Source organism: Chelmon rostratus, chromosome 10 (genome assembly GCF_017976325.1).
Source record: "Chelmon rostratus isolate fCheRos1 chromosome 10, fCheRos1.pri, whole genome shotgun sequence".
NCBI classification, from domain to species: domain Eukaryota; kingdom Metazoa; phylum Chordata; class Actinopteri; order Chaetodontiformes; family Chaetodontidae; genus Chelmon; species Chelmon rostratus.
This window is the reverse complement of record NC_055667.1, coordinates 21,086,271-21,104,546: the sequence shown is the minus strand read 5'-3', so window position 1 is coordinate 21,104,546 and position 18,276 is coordinate 21,086,271. Positions and strand designations below refer to the sequence as shown.

General features: G+C 43.8%; 2 protein-coding genes across 5 annotated transcripts; one reads left to right on the top strand and one right to left on the bottom strand.

Moving 5' to 3' along the window:
* Positions 1-5,630: 5,630 nt before the first annotated feature.
* Positions 5,631-11,977, top strand: hmga1a (high mobility group AT-hook 1a). 4 transcript variants are annotated; one of them, XM_041946277.1, is made up of 5 exons: positions 5,631-5,689; positions 6,693-6,797; positions 7,806-7,886; positions 8,929-8,985; positions 9,859-11,977. In XM_041946277.1, the coding sequence occupies exons 2-5, from the start codon at positions 6,714-6,716 to the stop codon at positions 9,922-9,924; spliced, it is 288 nt and encodes a 95-aa protein (XP_041802211.1). In that variant the 5' UTR covers positions 5,631-5,689; positions 6,693-6,713; the 3' UTR covers positions 9,925-11,977. The 4 variants fall into 4 exon arrangements, with proteins under 4 accessions (XP_041802211.1, XP_041802208.1, XP_041802209.1 ...); XM_041946274.1 differs by having other exon boundaries at positions 5,640-5,689; positions 6,693-6,812; XM_041946275.1 differs by lacking the exon at positions 5,631-5,689 and adding an exon at positions 5,858-5,937.
* A 186-nt stretch (positions 11,978-12,163) lies between these two features.
* On the bottom strand, positions 12,164-16,136 carry smim29 (small integral membrane protein 29). Its single transcript, XM_041946321.1, has 5 exons — positions 16,069-16,136; positions 15,278-15,576; positions 15,118-15,143; positions 14,899-15,004; positions 12,164-13,829 (listed from the first exon to the last, which is right to left on the bottom strand). The coding sequence occupies exons 2-5, from the start codon at positions 15,383-15,385 to the stop codon at positions 13,761-13,763; spliced, it is 309 nt and encodes a 102-aa protein (XP_041802255.1). The 5' UTR covers positions 15,386-15,576; positions 16,069-16,136; the 3' UTR covers positions 12,164-13,760.
* Positions 16,137-18,276: the final 2,140 nt, after the last annotated feature.

Below are 18,276 nucleotides of genomic sequence, written 5' to 3'. Positions count from 1 at the left end.
AAAACCTGCAAATTCTCCAGTGTTATTAATGCATGTTTTGAGTGGATGAGCTGTCATGGACTCACGTCGCCACAGTGGTTTCAACATGACTGAGCTGTCGATTTATATTCACTGCATTGTCTTCGTCTCTCTGTGACAGCGAACCTGCTACGCCTCAGATTCGGGTGAGGAATCAGTGCCTTGCTGATTTCCTCAGGGAAAGACTACCCTCTGCTGGGCACAATCATTAATGTGCTCGGCTGCCAGGAGACGTCTTTGACAACCAGAGCTGAGGCGTCTTTTATCACTGAACATCAACACGGCAACACTTCACCAGAGATGCACGTCTCCAGAGACAATCTGTTCCTGGTGGGTGCTGGCGGAACAAGGAGAAGAGGTGCCGCTTGTTCTTTTATTTTCGTCCCCTCTGATATTTAAATAAGCAGCGAGAAATGTTTTAAAGGCATTTTCTCACTCAGCATACAAGTGCTGTTCGTGTGTCACCACAAGATGGTGTCATTTCTCAAAGATGTCACATGGCATTGGCCCGGAAAAGCTAATGTGTGTCTGCCACCTATTGGTAAAGAGAGCAGACTGTGCTGTATTAACCATGATCACAGATACTCTGCAGCTACAGGTACTGACATAGTTCAACTTGAGGACACAAGCCTTCTAAAACAAAGCTGACCTTTACTTTGACGAGGGCACACTGTCGCAAATATATAGCAGGGATTAAAAACGTTAAATATTCCATATTTAAAAAGCCGCTGCAGTTCACAGGACTGCTGTCAGCTTGAAGAGTGCTGCACTGTCGCTGACCCTGACCTCTGACCTCCCTGCAGAGGCACCAGGCAAGAAGCAGTACCTCCAGGGATGAATAGATGTCATTGTAATAATGATAAAATGCTCATTGTGTTGTATGTTTTGAGCATTTTACAATTGGATGCATGACTATTGACAGTATTACACGCAATTGGCCTGAGTGGATGTGATTGAAATGATTTTGAAGAAGTAGAAGAAGAAAATGAGCTGACGTATATGTTTTCTGTCTTGATTCTAACAGAACAGCACATGACAAAAATTAATATTAAAACCTAAAAAGAGAGACCTATTGGCATGTTAGGGCTGTTGTTGCCAAAGGAAGTTTCAAATATGGCACTGTTTTCACCCTTAGAAATTTCACAAGCTTGAGTCACAGTATGACTGATGCACCCGCTGGATTTCTTTCCAAAAATCTCAGGATGTGGATATGAAACTATTTGAAAGGGAGAGTGGAGCGTTGACTCAGTGACCGACGTACGGAGGTGAAATTAGGTAGTGTATAAGAACTCCTATTATCCCGTGCTTATAGGAGTATCACATAAATACAGTGCTGTGTTCACTAAACAAGCAGCACGCGCTACTTCCTGTGTTTGTGTGAGTCAGATACTACTCATGAGCAGACTGAATCAGCCCATCCTCCGCCCACTAACCTCCATCCGCCCCCTCACAGAAGTATAAAAGACACCCACACACATATTCCCATCTCCGCCCACCTTGCCTTTCAACTGCTCCCACACTTTTCCTCTCCCCTCCCGGTGGATTTTCTCTCTCTCTCGCTCTCTCTCGCTCTCCTTCTGCTTTCCTTTTCTTTTTTTTTTCTCTTTTCCTCCCTTCGTCTCCTCTTTAGATCACGAGAGGGAGGATGTGAGTGGCGTGTGTGTATGTGTGTGTTAGTCATGTTCAGGCTCATCCAGGGCCAACAGCAGCACAGGCAGGGGGAAACCCAGGCACAGGCAGGAATAGGATGTTTTGTCCACATCTGTTAGTCGGTTTGGCTGCGGCACTCTCGCGGTTTACACAGCGCCTAAAAATGGATTGCTAGAATGAGCTAGAGAGCGTGCTGGAGGGGAAGACGGATGAGCATATAGGAGGAGGACATAGGTGGGGGGAGGGGGGGAGCATGCCGAAGTGGGCCAAGACCCCCCCCCCCCCCCCAGTGGTTAATAGGATTCTGTCTGCCCTGAGTTCACGAGCCAGGAGACGACTCTGAAGAGGGCGTCTGATGTGCAGTGTTTGTCTCCTGTAAGGTTTGATTAGCGTTCAGATTCAGACTGACTCACCGGTGTGTTTGGTGGCTTTTCTTGCGCCGCAGGTTCAGATCTGGTCATTCCAGCGCAGAAGACGTTTATTCGTTTAGTCTATGATAAGTGATGATGTGAGGAGATTTAGTGTCACTTCAGCGCAAATCCTGAGACGAATTTTCAGAATAAATCTGGTCCCTCAAAATAAAGAGACGACATCGAGAGGAAAAACGGTTGGAGAATTTAAGTTCACCAGAATGTCGTCATTATTTTACCAAGATTTTCACCTGATTGCATTTATTGACAAGATGCTGATTTTCTAAAGCGTTTATTTCATCCTGTACAATTAAATCCTGACACAGACAGAAGCGGCTTGTCTTTAAATTGCTGACATGACCTATATCTGTGCGGTGATGATACTCGGCTCTTTGCAGCAGCCGCTAGTTGAGGACCATCAAAAACAGGCAAGGAATTGAAGACACGATGATGAGGAAATGATGAGAACTGGGAGAGATTTTGAATTTTTTTATGTAAATTTGTTCTCAAATTTAAAGATCATCCTCCCTGACATATGACAGGAAGAAACCTGCTCTGTTATCAGCTTTCAGAGACCAGCTGTTTTACCCCACATCTGAATTTAAAATGCCAACTTTTGCTTTGCATCGACTGATCGGTCACAGCATCCAGTCCCCTCGTCGGTCTCCAGGTGGTGCCAGTGGTTGAGAACATTCCTCACACATGCGAACACACACATACAGGACCTATTTCCCTGTCTCCATCCACATACTGAGGGGCCGGGTATATGGCAGAGATGTGTGATGGTGTGGGGGATGGGGCTGAAGTAGTTGTGGAAGATAGGAGGAAGGAAGTGAATAGAGTGAGAAATGGGGAGGGATGGGGGTGGCATGCAAGGCAAGCACATGCTGAGCAGAACATTGGAGTCATTGAGAAAAGCGCTCTCTCCATTCATGCCCCATCCAATCGCCTTTTCACCAAACTCCCACTCTTCTCATCATGTACGTACAGTGTATTGATATCTACCCGCAGACGACAAGGGTTTTAAGGTGATTCATTTAACGTGTCATATAATCTCAAGTTATTTGAGGTAAATCCCGACAAAACGGATGGAGCGCAGAGATGCGCGCAGGCGACGACAAATGGCCCGTTTCGACCACTTTAAGGTCACCCTGCATTCTCAGTATCTGTTTTCAATTGCGCAGCAGATCCAGATGGGCAGGTCAGCTGCATCAGAAACTCTTGTGTGAAAGTACTTGTAGGTGGTTTGATAAAAGCACAGGTTGGACTGACTCATGCCGCCGTGTCTGCTCTGTATCCACCACACCCCTGCAAGACACATGAGGCATTTATTTCACATGCAAAATAAACACAACAGGAAAGGGTCCACCTATGTGTTCATGAAGGAAGTGTGTTTTTTTAACTTATTAAATTACTCAAGGATGGAAATATCCACATCCAATACAGACCCCATGCTATGTGTTACTGCTTGATCTAAAACCATTTGAAGTGTTCAGTTAGCACAAAAACTAAAGACAAAACTTGATTTGCTTTAGTTTATTTAGTGTGTTTTTTCTGAACTCTGCCCTCTCTTCTCAGCCTTTCAGAGTTATTAAAATATCATGCAAAACGGTCTACTTTCATTTGTTAGTAACTGTCGCTGAGTACCTTTTAGCTGAGTTTTTTTTTACATAATAACATTTATTTGAAAGCCTCATGGAGATGAAACATCTGTTTCAGAATCGTCCTGATCAGGCTGCAGTAACGGTGAAATGACATTAAACAGAGAACGCAAAATATGCCACAAATCAGAATTAGACAGAGAATAATGAAATCATAATCAGATAAAAGATTTTATCCAGCAAACAACCTACGTTGCACCTTAAAACAACACAAGAGCTGTCGAAAACCATGAAAGTGAACGAGATCGATCTTCATCAATAACTTGATCTCACCAAGATTCTGAAACACTGGTTCCAAAACTGAGGGTTGGGACCCCACTGAGGTTTCATGTGATAAGCATAAGGGGTCGTGACATGATTCATCGAACAGGAAAGGAGAAAAAATGTCTTCAAAAATTGATTCTTTTTTTCAAACATTTCTCTTTTGACAGGGAAAATTTCCTTTTTGGGCTTCTAAAAAAATTCAATATTATTTGTGGCTGGTTTTGGTTTTGGACATTCATCTTCATTTTAAGGGATTACAGTACCAAAAAAAGTTACCTCAAAGGAACCACAGTTTTAAAAACGAGAGCAGATTTCTGCTGCAAAAAATTAAATTTGCACAGAGAGAGTTCAAGTTTATTAACTAAGTGCAGAAAGTTCCAGACAGAAGCAGCAGAACACATACAGTAAAAGCATTTTTGTGTAGTTCTTTGGTTAATGAGCATCTCAGGTCACAACTTTTTGTTGAATAAAATTATAAATATAAGGTTGCTGTAACCCAGTAATGACTTCATGGATAGATATATACTTTAAAAGAATGTTTTACTCAAGTATATTTTAAAATATTTCAAGTAAAATACCCAGAAAGCACTTCTGCTTTAATAATAAATTGCAGCAGTCTTTATAACGCCACACTGCTACATGTTTTATCTGCAGTTTTGTGTGCATGAAGGTGTGTAACTAACTTTTTACCTTGGCATAAATTTAGATAAATTTGTCATTTGCATCCACAGAAATCACACAAAGCACTGTGAAGCAACAGGTACCTAATTACATTACCTAAATACTTCGTGTAAGTACAGCTTTGAGTTCCTAATACTTTACATGAGTATTTTCATTACATACTTCACTGCACTTTTTACTCTTCGACAGCGATATTTAGCTGCACAAATTAAGGCTGTGGATAGAAAATATATTATTAGTTTATAAAATAAAATGCTTCATTAAATAGTGAAATACACATTAGTAAATTAAGTAGATTCAATTTAGCTCCACCTGGAACTACAATAATACATACATAATGAAATAATGAAATATATAATAGTAAAACACTGACATGGACCATTTTTAAGCACACTAACTTTGACAGTTTGAGTATGTTTTGCTGACTTTGTGAACATTTTAAACATTTAAGGATGGAGCGCTTTTACATTGTGGCAAAAGATGTGGATTCCGCCATTGTAGAAGATAACGTTTCAGGAGGAAAATAAGGCGAGATGCCTGTCTGAGCTTTAAAGCAGCTCGTGTTTACATTGGGGGAGGTCACAGTTCACTCGCCATCACAGTGGCAGCTGTGGTATGCAGGCTGCTCCTGAGCAAACGCCCACCGCATCAGACACTGCGCGTTTTAATCCCGACACTTCCTGCTGTCGCTCAAAGTGTATTCTGCAACTTCAACACATGCTTTTTGGCGTTTTGTGGACAAACCTGAGGGACCCGGGAGGAAGAGGAGGAGGAGGAGGAGGTGGTGGTGGTGGGGGCGGAGGGGGTGGCGGACTGAGCTCCTCTAGTACTGTTGGTGGCCCATTTATCATATCTCCGCCCTCCAGTGTTTCAGCTCCCATGAGGGCGGCTCTTTAAATTGCCCCAAAACTGCTCCTGGCTCGCGCCTTTTTCTCTTTATCTGCAAGGGACAACACGCACGTGCTATTTATAGGACGTCGCAGGAACCAACTTCTCAACCTGCTGGTAAATAATCCAAAATCTTGTTTCTTTCTGGGGGAAGACCTGTCCTCTTCTTTTCCAATTCATAACTGTTTTTTTTTTTAAACGCTGCATGAGCTGGGATTTGAAGGGGGCGGGCTGTGTGTTGTCTGACGAATAAAAGCTGTAGCCTATAGATCGGCGCAGGGCTTTTAACCGGGTACAACCAGCCAGGCTTAAAGGGAACATTTCGTCTTGAATTCGGAGCGGCGGTTATAACGGAGCGAGCCGAGGTGAGTGCAGGAAAACGGCGACGGCGAACGCGTGAAACTTCTGCACGCGCAGGGAAGCCGCGAGCGGGGTTTTGGTGCGTTTCACGGCGCCGGAGCTCCGGCGACAGGAGGCTGCACGCTCTGGACGTGAAGCCCGTCTTTTGTTGCTCTGGCCCGGGCTATCGCCGCCGCTGACGAACCAAGCCGCCTCGCTCGCCTGCGTTTTCTGTGTCCACCTTTATTTTTTTGTTTTTCTCGACTGTCCGTGCAGCCTGCGCTTAGCCTGCAGATCCCACCGAGCACACACTAGCCATTGTGTTTGTGTGTATGTGTGTGTGTTAGTGTATGTGTGTGGAGGTCTCTCCACGGTCCCGGCGTGCAGACACGCTGTGTGAGATAGTTTCATGCAAGGCCCGAATATTGGCCGCAACAGCCGCAGCAAGCGGGCCTGCGAGCACGGCCGGGTTCAGCCGGGTTCCAGCACGTTTGTGCGGCCTGCAGAGTCCCAGCTGTACCATGCGAGCCGGTTCCGATATCAATCCCTTATTTGTGCGGCACCGTCGGCTGTGTAATGGAGCGCAGATGAGACGGAAATAGACCTGGAAACAAATGCGGATTAATTGAGTTAAACGCGTTACCGGTGCACGGTTAGCCCGGTCATTTGCGGTTTGTTGTTGCGGTCAGCGAGTTTAACTCCCCCGCTAGTTTTCTTTTTTTTTATGTGCTGCGTGTGTATTGTCTTGCTCCGAGCCTGACCGGTGTGATTTATTTCCCAGGTGTGAAAAAGCTACGCAAACATGAGCGACAAGGGGACAGTCTCACCGAAGGAGAAGGAGGCGACAGAGAAGAGGGGGCGTGGAAGACCCCGCAAGCAGCCCCAGGTAAAGACCACTGACGTAAGTAGTTTATTCTTACATTTGTGTCAGGGTTGCACGTCCTGGAAGCGCCACTAACCCCAGCAGGAATGTGCCCGTGCACGAGGAGAGGGGAGGGCTTTGAGGTGTAGAGGCGGATAAACAGCCCACATCTGTTCCGGCTGATGCTCAGGTAGATATGATGTAGGTGAGGTGCTCATGCATATCCATGTCATAAGCCCCCTGCTATTCTGCTGAGCCCTCAGTGAATCGAGATATGGCTGCAGCGAGCCCCTGTGACCATCCGCTCACCCCTTATCAGTGTTAATGTAGTAACCCTACGACAAACTTCCTGTGTATTCTCACGTGTTTGTAAGCAACCTGTAACCCTACACCTTTAAACTGGCTTTAACCCCCCTCACGACCCACCTCTGCTCCTCATGTAATGGATGACACAGCCGAGTGGAAGCTCAGACTGGCTCATATAGCTGTCACTCAGTGTGCTGTGTTTTCGTATTGAATTGCTCGGTTGCTATGAGCTGCGGTTGTAAACACTCTAGAAATGCAACAGGAGACGGGTCTGCCATGGCGCAGCTCACAACCACAAATTATCACATGAACAAGATGGCTCGGAGTGAAGTTACCTTGCATTTCGGAGCTGATGGTAACCCCCCTTTGCACACCTCAGAGTCCTCTGCCTTTTGCCTTCTGACTGGCACGTTCTGCTATTTGTGTACCAGTGTTTGTTCGTCTTTGTGAACAGATGAGTTGTGGGTTTCAGACAGCAGTTTGTTTCCGTGTCAGGCCCCAGCCACCTGTTAGTCTTTAAAGTACATGTCAGTCGCACTAACCTTGAATAATGAACTATGTCCGTGAGAGTTTTGCATGTTGAAGTATATCAGTGCTCATATTATTGTAAGACCTGATCCTCTTGATAGTATAATATGCCCTAAAGAAACTCAATGTTTATGTTGTAAAAATATCCAGATTTTTTTCTGGTAGCATGCTAACTTTATCTTTAAACTGTCTTGTTAGGAGCCAAGTGGGTCCCCGACTCCAAAGAGGCCCAGAGGACGGCCGAAGGGCAGCAAAAACAAGACAACCGGCAAGGGCAAAGTAAGTCCATGCTGCCCGCAGACGTGTTTTCGCACAGCGGCGCGGCGCGATCGCAGCGACAGCTAACGTGCATCCTGAGCCGGAATGACATCCGTGCCAAGAAAGACGGATGCGGCTTTACAGTGAAGATGCACGCGGCGTTCGCTGTCCCCTCTTCTCTTGCAAGCGTTTCCCTTTTCGGAGCCCTCGACTCCTTTTGGCCGATGAACATTTCAACGGTAGCTAACCTCATCCTCTCAAAAGGACGTCCTGCTGTTGCTTGTGATATATTGGTTGGCTGCGATGTAGCTGCTTCCCCTCCTGGTGTCAGAAATAGCCTGGCTAGGGTTTCCCATTGTAAAGACCTTGGTTTACTGCCTTACTTTTTTTTTTGAGTGATGCTCACTCTGTACTTCCTGTCCTCCAGCTTCCTGCAGCTTGTCATGCACAGTGTGGTGCAGGTGCAGAGGCCACAAGACTGTTTCCAAGCTGACACTGAGCACCCCTCCACCCCCACCCAGCACACAGCCCTAGTTCTTCTCTGCCTGTCGTCTCCATAGCAACAACTGATTTTCTCCCTCGCCCCAACCCTCCGGCTCCCCCGTGCGCTCTGTCTTCGCTGCTATGTATGGGAAAGGGAGAGCGAGCAAGGGAGAGCGGAGCACACATACATGTATGATATAGGTTTAGCAGCGAGGGCCAAGCTGCAGAGGGTTTGTGTCTCCGCTCAGTTCCACCAGCTGTCTCTGAGCCTCAGACCAGGTGGCCAGCGAACTGGAGTGCCCTGTGTGCAGTTCCTGTCGGCCTTCCAGATAATAGCCAATGAACCCAATGCCCCCTTTCCATCTGTGTCATTACAGAGGTACTACTGCCATCTGCAGGCAGCCACAGGCAGAGAGAGCTTTGTGCAGATATGGATTGTTTATATATCACAAGTTTTTGCACCAATCCCCCCAGAAAGGTTTTGACTTTCACCAAGCCGACCAACGGGTCGCAGAGCGTGAAGATGCATTGCCTTGCCCCGCCCAAAGCTCCAATAACATTGCACTGTTTTCTTTCGCAGAAGGCATCAGCAGCCCCGTCTGAAGGGGGGAAACGCAGGGGAAGACCTAAGAAGGAGGTAAGGGCAAACAATGCAGCATCAGTGCTCACATTTGTTTAAACCATTCCTCTCCCCAATCGAATTATGATTGGTATGACCGTCTGCAGGGCGAAATTGCATTTTCCTAATTCCCCTGCCTGCCTCCTTCCTCTCAGACGAGTCATTTTTACTCATCGCAGCTATTTTGGTTCTGGTGCATTCATTTAGAGCAGCTACTTGGTCGACAGAAGGTCTCTAGGAACCAGGACCTCATGCAAAGGCAAATCTGAACCTGCACGATAGTTTTCTCCTTAAAGCATTCCCAATGGCGTTAACTGACAGCACAACTTTTTTTTTTTTTTTTTTTTTTACTGCTGCAGAAATGGGCTGCCAGTCTACACGCAGCCGGTCAAAAAAGCATGTTTAATCTAGGAAGAAATTGCGGTCTTGTAGTAACATTCTGTCATGTGCATGAGTGGTTAGGGCGTACTCTGAAAGAAGTCTGGATTGAATTAGTCACAGAAAGGAATGACCCAAAGTTACCCTCCTAACTATCCCCCTCGTTTTTATGAATGAACATCTTGGGCTGCAGTGAGTGAGGAGGAAAGGCGAGAGAGCAAAAGCAGGATGCCTCATTGTGACTCACCACTCTTATGAATCACTTTTCACTACAGATGGCTCACCCTTCCCCTGGGTGTTCTTCATGCCACAGCGGTTTATCAAAGAGATTTATAATAACATTTGTGTTTTTTAATGTTGGTACTCGGAGCTATGAAAAGTGAAAACAGTCACGTTGAGACATGAATCACAGGCGGCCATTGTTGCTGACTGTTGATGGCACTTGAGAGGCATTTTCCTTGTGGGCGTAGTCGAGGCCTGACTGGACTTTTTTTTTTTTTTCCCCTGTCACAGGAGAAGGAAGAAAAGGCGTCCCAGGAATCATCTGAGGAGGAGGAGGAGGAAGAAGAGGACCAGTAATTCACAACGCATGCTACCTCACTCAACATACTGACTTACTGTTAACCAGAACTGGGCTGTATCTCCAACACCAGTGCCACCACATGACCACTGTTCACGACAAAGCCCTCTTCGCCTGAAGGAGGGTTAAACACAGTACAAATATCATGCAACAGCACTGGATAGAACGATGGACCTTGCTCAAGCATAGATCTAAGAATTACATGAAAGGTAACAGCCCTTTTCTCTACATGTCATGTTATCACAAGTCTTTTATACTGGACAAAGGTGTGCTCAAAGGAGCCTGGACGTTTCCATTTTTTCCCCCCGAAAGATGGTTTGTAGGACATTCTCTCTGCTTAATGTTACTTATTTGTTGTACCCGCATCTGAGATGGTAGGGCATATAGATTTATCCATGTTTTGTACTGGACAAAGGTGAATTTTACCTATACTTGCTGTTTGTTTTCTTTCTTTTTTTGTTGTTTGTGTGAAGTGGTTAACCTATCCTTTGCATCGTATTATAGATGGAGTTGAGCTTCAGCTTTTAGGATGAATTTAGGTGACTGATGGTAGAAGTGTTTTTTCCATTTCTAACCTGCATAACTGATTTTGCCCCTCCCCCCCTCCTCCTGCTCACCAGTAAAGCAGAATCACCTTTACAACCCCTCCCCCCTTCTGTAGGAAAGTTCAGATTTACTTATGCTTCTCAAACTTCCTTCGCGGTCCTCAGCGTGTAGAGGGGAGATGTAAAGTATATCGTTAGTAATCAGAATAGTCTGATCAGACTTACTGTTTTGTTCCTTCGGGTTACATACGTTTAAAAAAAACATGAGTGTGCTGCTTTTCATGTTATAATAAAACTCAAATCTTTTTGGTATAATGTGTGTTTTTAAGGATAGCGTCGGCAGAGTTCAAGGCTGAGAGCATCAGTGTCGTTTCTTCAGGGAGCTTTTACAAATGCTGTTACATTGGCGTCTTTGTCTTCACATGGTCCTCAGTTTCCAAGCGCTCACTCAATCACTCGCAAAGGCAAATTGCAATTCGTCAAACAAGGAGTTTGATTGTAATAGAGGATAGCTGGTGGCACTACTATCCAACAGGGCTGTACGTTTTTTTTTTTTTTTTCTTTCATTCCATCTAGCTCTCAACTGCTTCACCTCGCTTGGGCTTTCTGTCATCACATAGTACAGTAATATACTTTCTTAGTCTTTTTGAAGATGTGTGTTGTATGCTGTCTGCTACAGGAAAAAAGATGTTTGTATTTCTAAGTGTCAGGGAACCCGCGGTCACAGTCCACTTAACTGGGTTTTTCCACACACCTAAGCTGCTACAACCTCAGTTACGAAACCCGGAAAACTGCAAACAGGCGATACAAGGCCTGGGATTTCATACCTCACTCAACAGCTTACTTTACCATATAATTGCATTTAACTGGTTTTCTGTTGTTTTAAATGTAACCTCTGGCATGAGTTGGAAAGATGTCGTTATTACAAAGTTATGTGTTTTGTTTTGTTTTTTGTTTTAACCTGGCTGTAATGAGGTATCTAAGATATCAAGTTTGTGATTGTGCGTGTGCATACGCAGCACATCGTGGCTCATTCATAACCGGAGCTTGCAGACAGGTTGTATTAAATGTGTGAAGCAAGTCAGGGAGACCTGTCAGCTTGACGACTGTGTTCGCTGACTGTGGTAGATTAGCAGGTGTGTTTTTATCCGTTGAAAAATAATTCTTCTGGTGCACTGAAATATTGGTTCAGATTTTCATGGACAAATGTTTGTGTGTTTGTGATAGACTGGCCGCTCTTTCCACTTAACTGTTCTGTTGGCCACAGTGTGTTTGGCACTACCACACACAGCCCACCCTCGCCATACTCATACAACGGTCAATTCATGTCTTTTTCAACATCCTCCAACTACTCTTGACAATATCAGTGTCATTTTACATACTGACATCTTGCATCTGTTCATTTATATACTGTAAACTCAACAGGATGGGATCATTTTTAATGTACACCATATATAAATGTACAATGTCTATATTTTCTATGGTGCCCTACAATTTGTATCAGAAATGGTCAATAAAGAGAATTTTCTTTGTCAATTTTTTTTTGTCACTTGTATTGTTCCATGTTTTTCCACCCACCACTCCAGTACACATACAGGTTAATGATATGCATTGCAATTTAAACAGCATCTGGACTACTTAAATAATTGAACTGCAAATGACAATTACAACACAAAAGGAAAAGTTATCACTTTATTTGCAGGTTCAAAGCTTACATCAGCCATCAGTTCTCTCCCAGCAACAAACTGATACAACAGTCTCAAAGTTAAACTTTATAACAGTGCTGCCAAGTTCATTTACATCAGTAGTTCTTTGACTTATCAAGTACAACCTGAGCCTTCAGTTAAATTTACCAGGTGTCTCTCCAGTGCAAATAAATATCACACGATTAGATGTTTGTACGGTCTATGTTGACAACCCTATTTTATTGTTTTTTCCACATAAAATAGAGTTTAAATAATGCATAGAAAATGAACAGTGAGATGACTGAGGAGCACCGAGGAACATATTCTGGGTTGGAGATGTTTTTTTAGGTCCAGAAATGACTACTGAAAACATCCAAGTAAAAGCTCATTCTGAAGCACCTCTAGATGTCATGCTTGATAGCATCAGTGTTAGGCATTATCTGTCCAAGACATGTATATTCACAACCACTACAACACGTTCCCCTACAAGAACAGCTTAACAGTTCTATTTTATTAAGTTTACATTCACAGATGCAGGGCAAATGAGGGTCAGGAACGCTTGAGATTCATCAAGGAAGAAAAAGTGAGGTTTCCTGAGTGCTTGATACAGTCAGGCCTATGGCATTCATCTGAACAGACTCTTCAGCTGGAGGTAAATCTGTGCTGGTGCCATGCCTTGCAGACAGGACATATTTAGGGCACTAGTCACAACTCATTTTGAGGATGAGAGGAGGTTGGTGTTATTTACTTCCATATCTGGCTTTTCATGCCATTGATAAGAGTCATAGGATTTGGCTAAACCACAGAAAGATCCGGATCGTGGGGCAGCTAGTTAAATCTTCACAGGAAATTAAAACCAAAGAGGGCGTGTGTATCCTTTTCACTCAAAATGAAACTGAAGTAAAATGGACCAAACAGCCATTGCTAACTTTATCAAGATGAAACATTGAATTCAAACCTCTTTTTGGGTGTGATATTGCAGTGTTTTATGTCAGCAAATGTGACTGCTGGCAACTCTCATTTCATCAAAGATTTGTTTTTAAAGCACTGCAAACAACCTCTGCACAACAACCTAGGCAGGCGATGATCATAAGCCCTCTCACAGCAGGAGCGATGATTTTTAACTAGTGCACAACAGTAATCTCCTACCACACAGTGAACACAGCCCCTAAATTATAGCCAGTGCAAATGCCTACTGCAACCCACAGGAACATAACTGCTTGCCACACGTCGCCCACAACAACACTGTGAATGTAAACAACAGAGTAAACCGACACAAAATGTCTTTAGATATACTCCACCTTTCTTAACTTTGAGTCGCTTCCTTGAGTAACACAGTAAAAAGTCAGAATAAATAATTTCAAATAAATAAGTTTAAGGTACGGCATCTGTTAGGCACACAGGATTGGCATCAGAAGCACGCAAATGAACAATCACTCTTTCTGTACATAAAACAGGAAATTCAAAAATGCTGACTGTCGCTGATGTGCTCAAAGATAACGGCAAATGGTAGCAAAGACAAACAAAACAGGAAGGTCATGAGCATGACTTCAAGAATGATTGATCTCTGTGGCTGAAAATGTTGTATGCCATGGTTTATGAACATCATGCATTGACGTCTTTGGTCAGAAGAGGGCGTCGCTGTTGGTAGCTTCTGGCCCAACCTTGTACAATCTGGGGACATAAAATGCAAAGTGCATGATTAGTTTAGCAGTCATTTCTAACAGGCAGAACTGGTTGTTCCCAATGAGGATATGTAAAGCTGCTGTGACTTTGTCACACTTTCTCTATTGGATAAGGGGCCGATTTCACAAAACATCAGCAGATAAAAGCAAAAATTTACAGTAGCAAGTAGAAATCCAGAAGGAGTAAGTGACAAAATATTGTTTTGTGATTTGGGTGAACTGACCCTTAAAGGACGTAACAGCCTCTTGAAGCAATACAGAACTTGATATGATTGCTTTTTCTTCCAAGTTGCTCAAAAACTTATTGAGCAACTTTACACCTGGTCAATATTGCCACCTAGTGTTCCTCATGGCTCAGTGCATGATTTTTGACAGGGATCAACCAGGCCAATAGCTTAATTTCAAAACCCTTATTCCAGCCATAACCATCTATTTATATGTCTGCTGTTTCTGAACTAGATGCTTGGTAACATCAGGAGTATCAGAGCAGGTTCAGAGTCATGTAAAATACCTGTGGTTCAGCCTTTAGATAACATGACAGCCACATAAAATAGATTTGGTTTTGCTTTTGGTTTTAAATTAACCATAAACACTGATTACAGGTAATGTCTGAAAGGCACAATTCCGTGTAGTTTATGTTTGGAGAATATTTGATCACTAAAGAGGAACTGAAACTAGCCACAGACTGCTACTGTGAGGGATTTGATTTGCAAACAAAAAAAGTACCGTACATTTCTACTACTACTACACTTTGTACCATACACTTTGAAGCTAGGTTTCTATGTGGAGGAGGGAGTGAGAACCAAATGAGGAACTGTTGTGCTTTTAGTGAAGAACCACACAATGAAAAGAAATACACCGTGACAAAACAGGGCAACAGTAGACGTCCTGTGTGTAAAATGTGGTTAGCTGCATTCAGATCTGGCACGTTGGTCAACCGTCTATATTTAGTGAGAATGCATACCTTCTTTATGGTAGCATTATAACTGGTCCCACATGTAAAAAGGTCCCAGAAAACACAAAACTCCAAAAGTTTGAAAAGCAATAGTGCATCATACCCTTGTGTCCTCTTCTCTCCACAACATTTCTTGTTCAACTTCATTAAGTTCCTCTGAAGGATCGTATGTGTAAACTGGCAACAGGTGATGACGGAGTCTGTCGATTCTGAAGGACAAAAGAAATCAAACACTGATTTAATGGATCACAGAGACACAGAAGTGAAGCAATCAAGTTTATCACAAAGCATTGTGCCATGAAATCAATATACGAAGGCTTACCTCCTTTTCTTACGAATATACATGACCTGGAACAGACAAAAATGAAGAACATTACATAAACTGTGTATAAGCAGGTCTCTCAATCCTGACTCAGTTCTTTTAATTTTCCTCATGCTTTGTGTAGGTCATCCTGCACCAACCAACCCAACACACCACTTACCACAGCTGCAGCTATTCCAATGGTGGTGATGAGGAGAAACGGCACCAACACATAGCCGACCGCCACATCTCCATCTATGATGGCAGGAGGCTGAGTAGTGCTGTTCATTGCATATGTTCAGGAAGTGGGGACACAGGGGGCTGCTTGTGCAGGGCCTTTACAAGCAGCAGACCCCCTCCCTATGGCCGAAACTGTGCAGGGGCTTTCTACTCAAGCTACCCGCGTGTTGTCTGTGCCTCATCCTCGTCGTTCATGTGACTTCCACATGGTATCAGTGCCCTCCCTAATCAGCGAGAAATCTGAGGGACACGGAAAGAAAAGAATTTGCGCAGTTACAGACACGGAAGTTGTGAGGTCATTTAGCGGCAGTTAACTTAGCCGCGCATGCCAGTTGGGTTGAATTAGCAATTCAATCATATACAAAAAGTTTTAAAAAGTGTTTCACCGTTATTTACAAACCACTTTTCTTGCTGTGGGTAAATAAAGCAGACAGCGCCTCCTAACTGCGCTAGCCACCTAACGCTAAACTAAAATGTGACTAGCTACTTCTGTTAATAATCTTTGCTATTTAGAAGCTCCGCACAGAGCTAACGTGTAACAGCGTTACTAGCTAACGTGTATAAACAAGGCTAATGCCACCGTTAGCTGCGCGGGTAGATGAAACCGTTACTAACAAGCGTTTTTTACTGCATAAACAAGCCGAAACAGGTCCTCTGGATCGAGAAAAGCTCTATCGAGCTACAAGAGATCTGTTTTTCGTTTCAGGTAAATTCGAGTAAATTCTTACTTACTGTGCGATGTGCAAAGCTTCTCTTTGCAATAACGGTACGTTGTGGTTCGGCTGCAGTTTGTCTTCCGCAAGCGGCAGCAGCAGTAACACTTCCTGTCTGAATCTTTCAGAATAAAAGCGCCATGACCACACAGAACTAGTTCTATGCTAAAATGTATCCTCCCACCTGGGGTCCGATTCACAAAGCAGTTGTCCGTTTCACAAAGCAGGTTCAACAAACTCTGAGTGTCATTTGAGGAGTCACCGTGGCAACGGGGAAGCGGAAGGCTGCCTACTTCACGCCACTGGAATTAGACATTTTAATGTGCTCATACAGCGAATATGAACATGTTTTTAGACGGAAGTCCAACACCGCTGCAGCTGCGAAGGAGAGGGAGACGGCGTGGGAGAACATTGCTGCTCGGGTCAATGCGTGAGTATAAATGTAGTCCTTTGAAATAACAATAATATTACAGGGCAAAACTGTTTGAGTGGTTGCCTATTAATTTATTTCATTAAGGTGCAATCCCGCGGGGGAGAAGCGCACTTGGCAGCAGCTTAAAATGAAATACAAAAGCATTGTTCAAACAGGTAAGACCTCTGCATGATCTCATTGAGGTAGCTACCTCATTTTGATCATGTTTTACATTGTAAAGTAAATATTAAGTGGCTCCCTTTCATTGTAAAATTGGGTATATTGTGTTCATACAATGTTTTGTTTTTTGTTAACGAATGAAATGAAATTTAAAAATGAAAAAAAAGTGTTCTCATCTATATCCTGTTATGTTAAATAAATAAGTCTATATTTAAACTAACACAGACTTTAACTCAGCCAACAGAAAGAAGGCAGATGCCCAAAAAACGGGTGGTGGCCCAGCACCGCCACCTCTAACTGAGGCAGAGGAGCCAGAATGTAGGAAGGCCAGTGGCTGAGGGAATCCCTGGAGGGAGTTCATCCTCTGAGACCACCATCCAAGACACAAGTGCCTTCATAAAATGTAATATGCCTTGGCATACATACACACACACACACACATATAAAGCCTATTCATAAAAATTAATTTTCCTTTCATGTCTTTTTTTTCTCTGTTTGTCCCAACAGATTCTGATGGTACTGTCTGCCTGGTGGAGCCACCTCAAGCCACAACAGACCTTGTAACTGTAAGTAGAACATCTATGCGTGGTCTGATAACTATCTCCCGACGAATATTTAATTCTCTGCGCAGTATTGCTGCACCTTCATCCACGGGATCATGATCAAAAGGACATGCCATGTTAACGAAAAAAAGTCACCACCTACTGTGCCTAATGGACTTCCACTGACTGATATTTTGAATGATTTTTTTAATAACAGACGGCAGAACTATGCCAAAACTCGTCTGCTGACTGAATGAATCAATGAGGAAGTGAAATGCGGTGTGTGGTTGAAAGAGGGCGGAGACACAAAGAAACTCGAGGTTCATTGAGCAAAACCTGGTCCCGACCAGGTTAGGTTCATAGAGTCTATTACTACGGTAACTGACCCAGAGTTTAACTTACCCCTGTCTGTGAAACAGGCCTGAGTTACCCCTCTTTCTCTGGTTTGACTTACCTTCCTATGTGAAACAGAAAACTCAGAGTTTCCCTCATTTCAGGGTTAACATACTTACTTGCTTTGTGAAACAACTATTAACATATCTGTACACGTATTGAGAACGCATAACATCCAGTTTAATCAAACTCTGGTGGTGCGTTTTAAAGGGACGTTTTGTGTGCAAATCATTTTTGAACCACATCATTTACTGACAGGAGCTAACATCACAAAACAGCGTCGTCTGCTAGCATCACCAGTCAGTCTGCTGACATGGTTTTGTCCTGGGTTGGTCAAAGCTCTCCTGTCGGTCCACACACTGTGTTTGAAAGACAGAGAGAAAGCAGGAGCCCGTGTTCCCACCACGGGGAAAACCTCCAGCTCCTGTGGGAAGAACAGGGTTTTCAGCAGGGTAAGAAGCACTGACACCAAAGTGGGCCATAAACACCTGCTTTAAGAACACCTGCACAGATTCATGCTTGCACGTGTGCAGGTTTGCAAACCTTTGTGAATGCAGCTTTGCAAGCAAGTGTTTGAAAATAACTTCTCGCCACCACCATCATCGACTGTGTTAAAAACACACTTGCATAGAGAATATTGACGTGGTTGGATGCATGTGGAGATGCATGGCAGCAGGTGTGAAACAGGTTACCCCAGTGT

What these genes read in the sequence shown, in the direction of transcription:
- hmga1a (XM_041946274.1), top strand. Translation starts at nt 6,714, where the DNA reads ATGAGCGACAAGGGGACAGTCTCACCGAAGGAGAAGGAGGCGACAGAG. An exon ending in CCCAGGTAAAGACCACTGAC is followed by an intron (nt 6,813 to 7,805) that starts GTAAGTAGTTTA and finishes CTGTCTTGTTAG; the next exon opens with GAGCCAAGTGGGTCCCCGAC. An exon ending in GGGGAAGACCTAAGAAGGAG is followed by an intron (nt 8,986 to 9,858) that starts GTAAGGGCAAAC and finishes CCCCTGTCACAG; the next exon opens with GAGAAGGAAGAAAAGGCGTC.
- smim29 (XM_041946321.1), bottom strand. Translation starts at nt 15,385, where the DNA reads ATGAACAGCACTACTCAGCCTCCTGCCATCATAGATGGAGATGTGGCG. An exon ending in TATATTCGTAAGAAAAGGAG is followed by an intron (nt 15,005 to 15,117) that starts GTAAGCCTTCGT and finishes TTTGTCCTTCAG; the next exon opens with AATCGACAGACTCCGTCATC. An exon ending in GGAGAGAAGAGGACACAAGG is followed by an intron (nt 13,830 to 14,898) that starts GTATGATGCACT and finishes TTATGTCCCCAG; the next exon opens with ATTGTACAAGGTTGGGCCAG.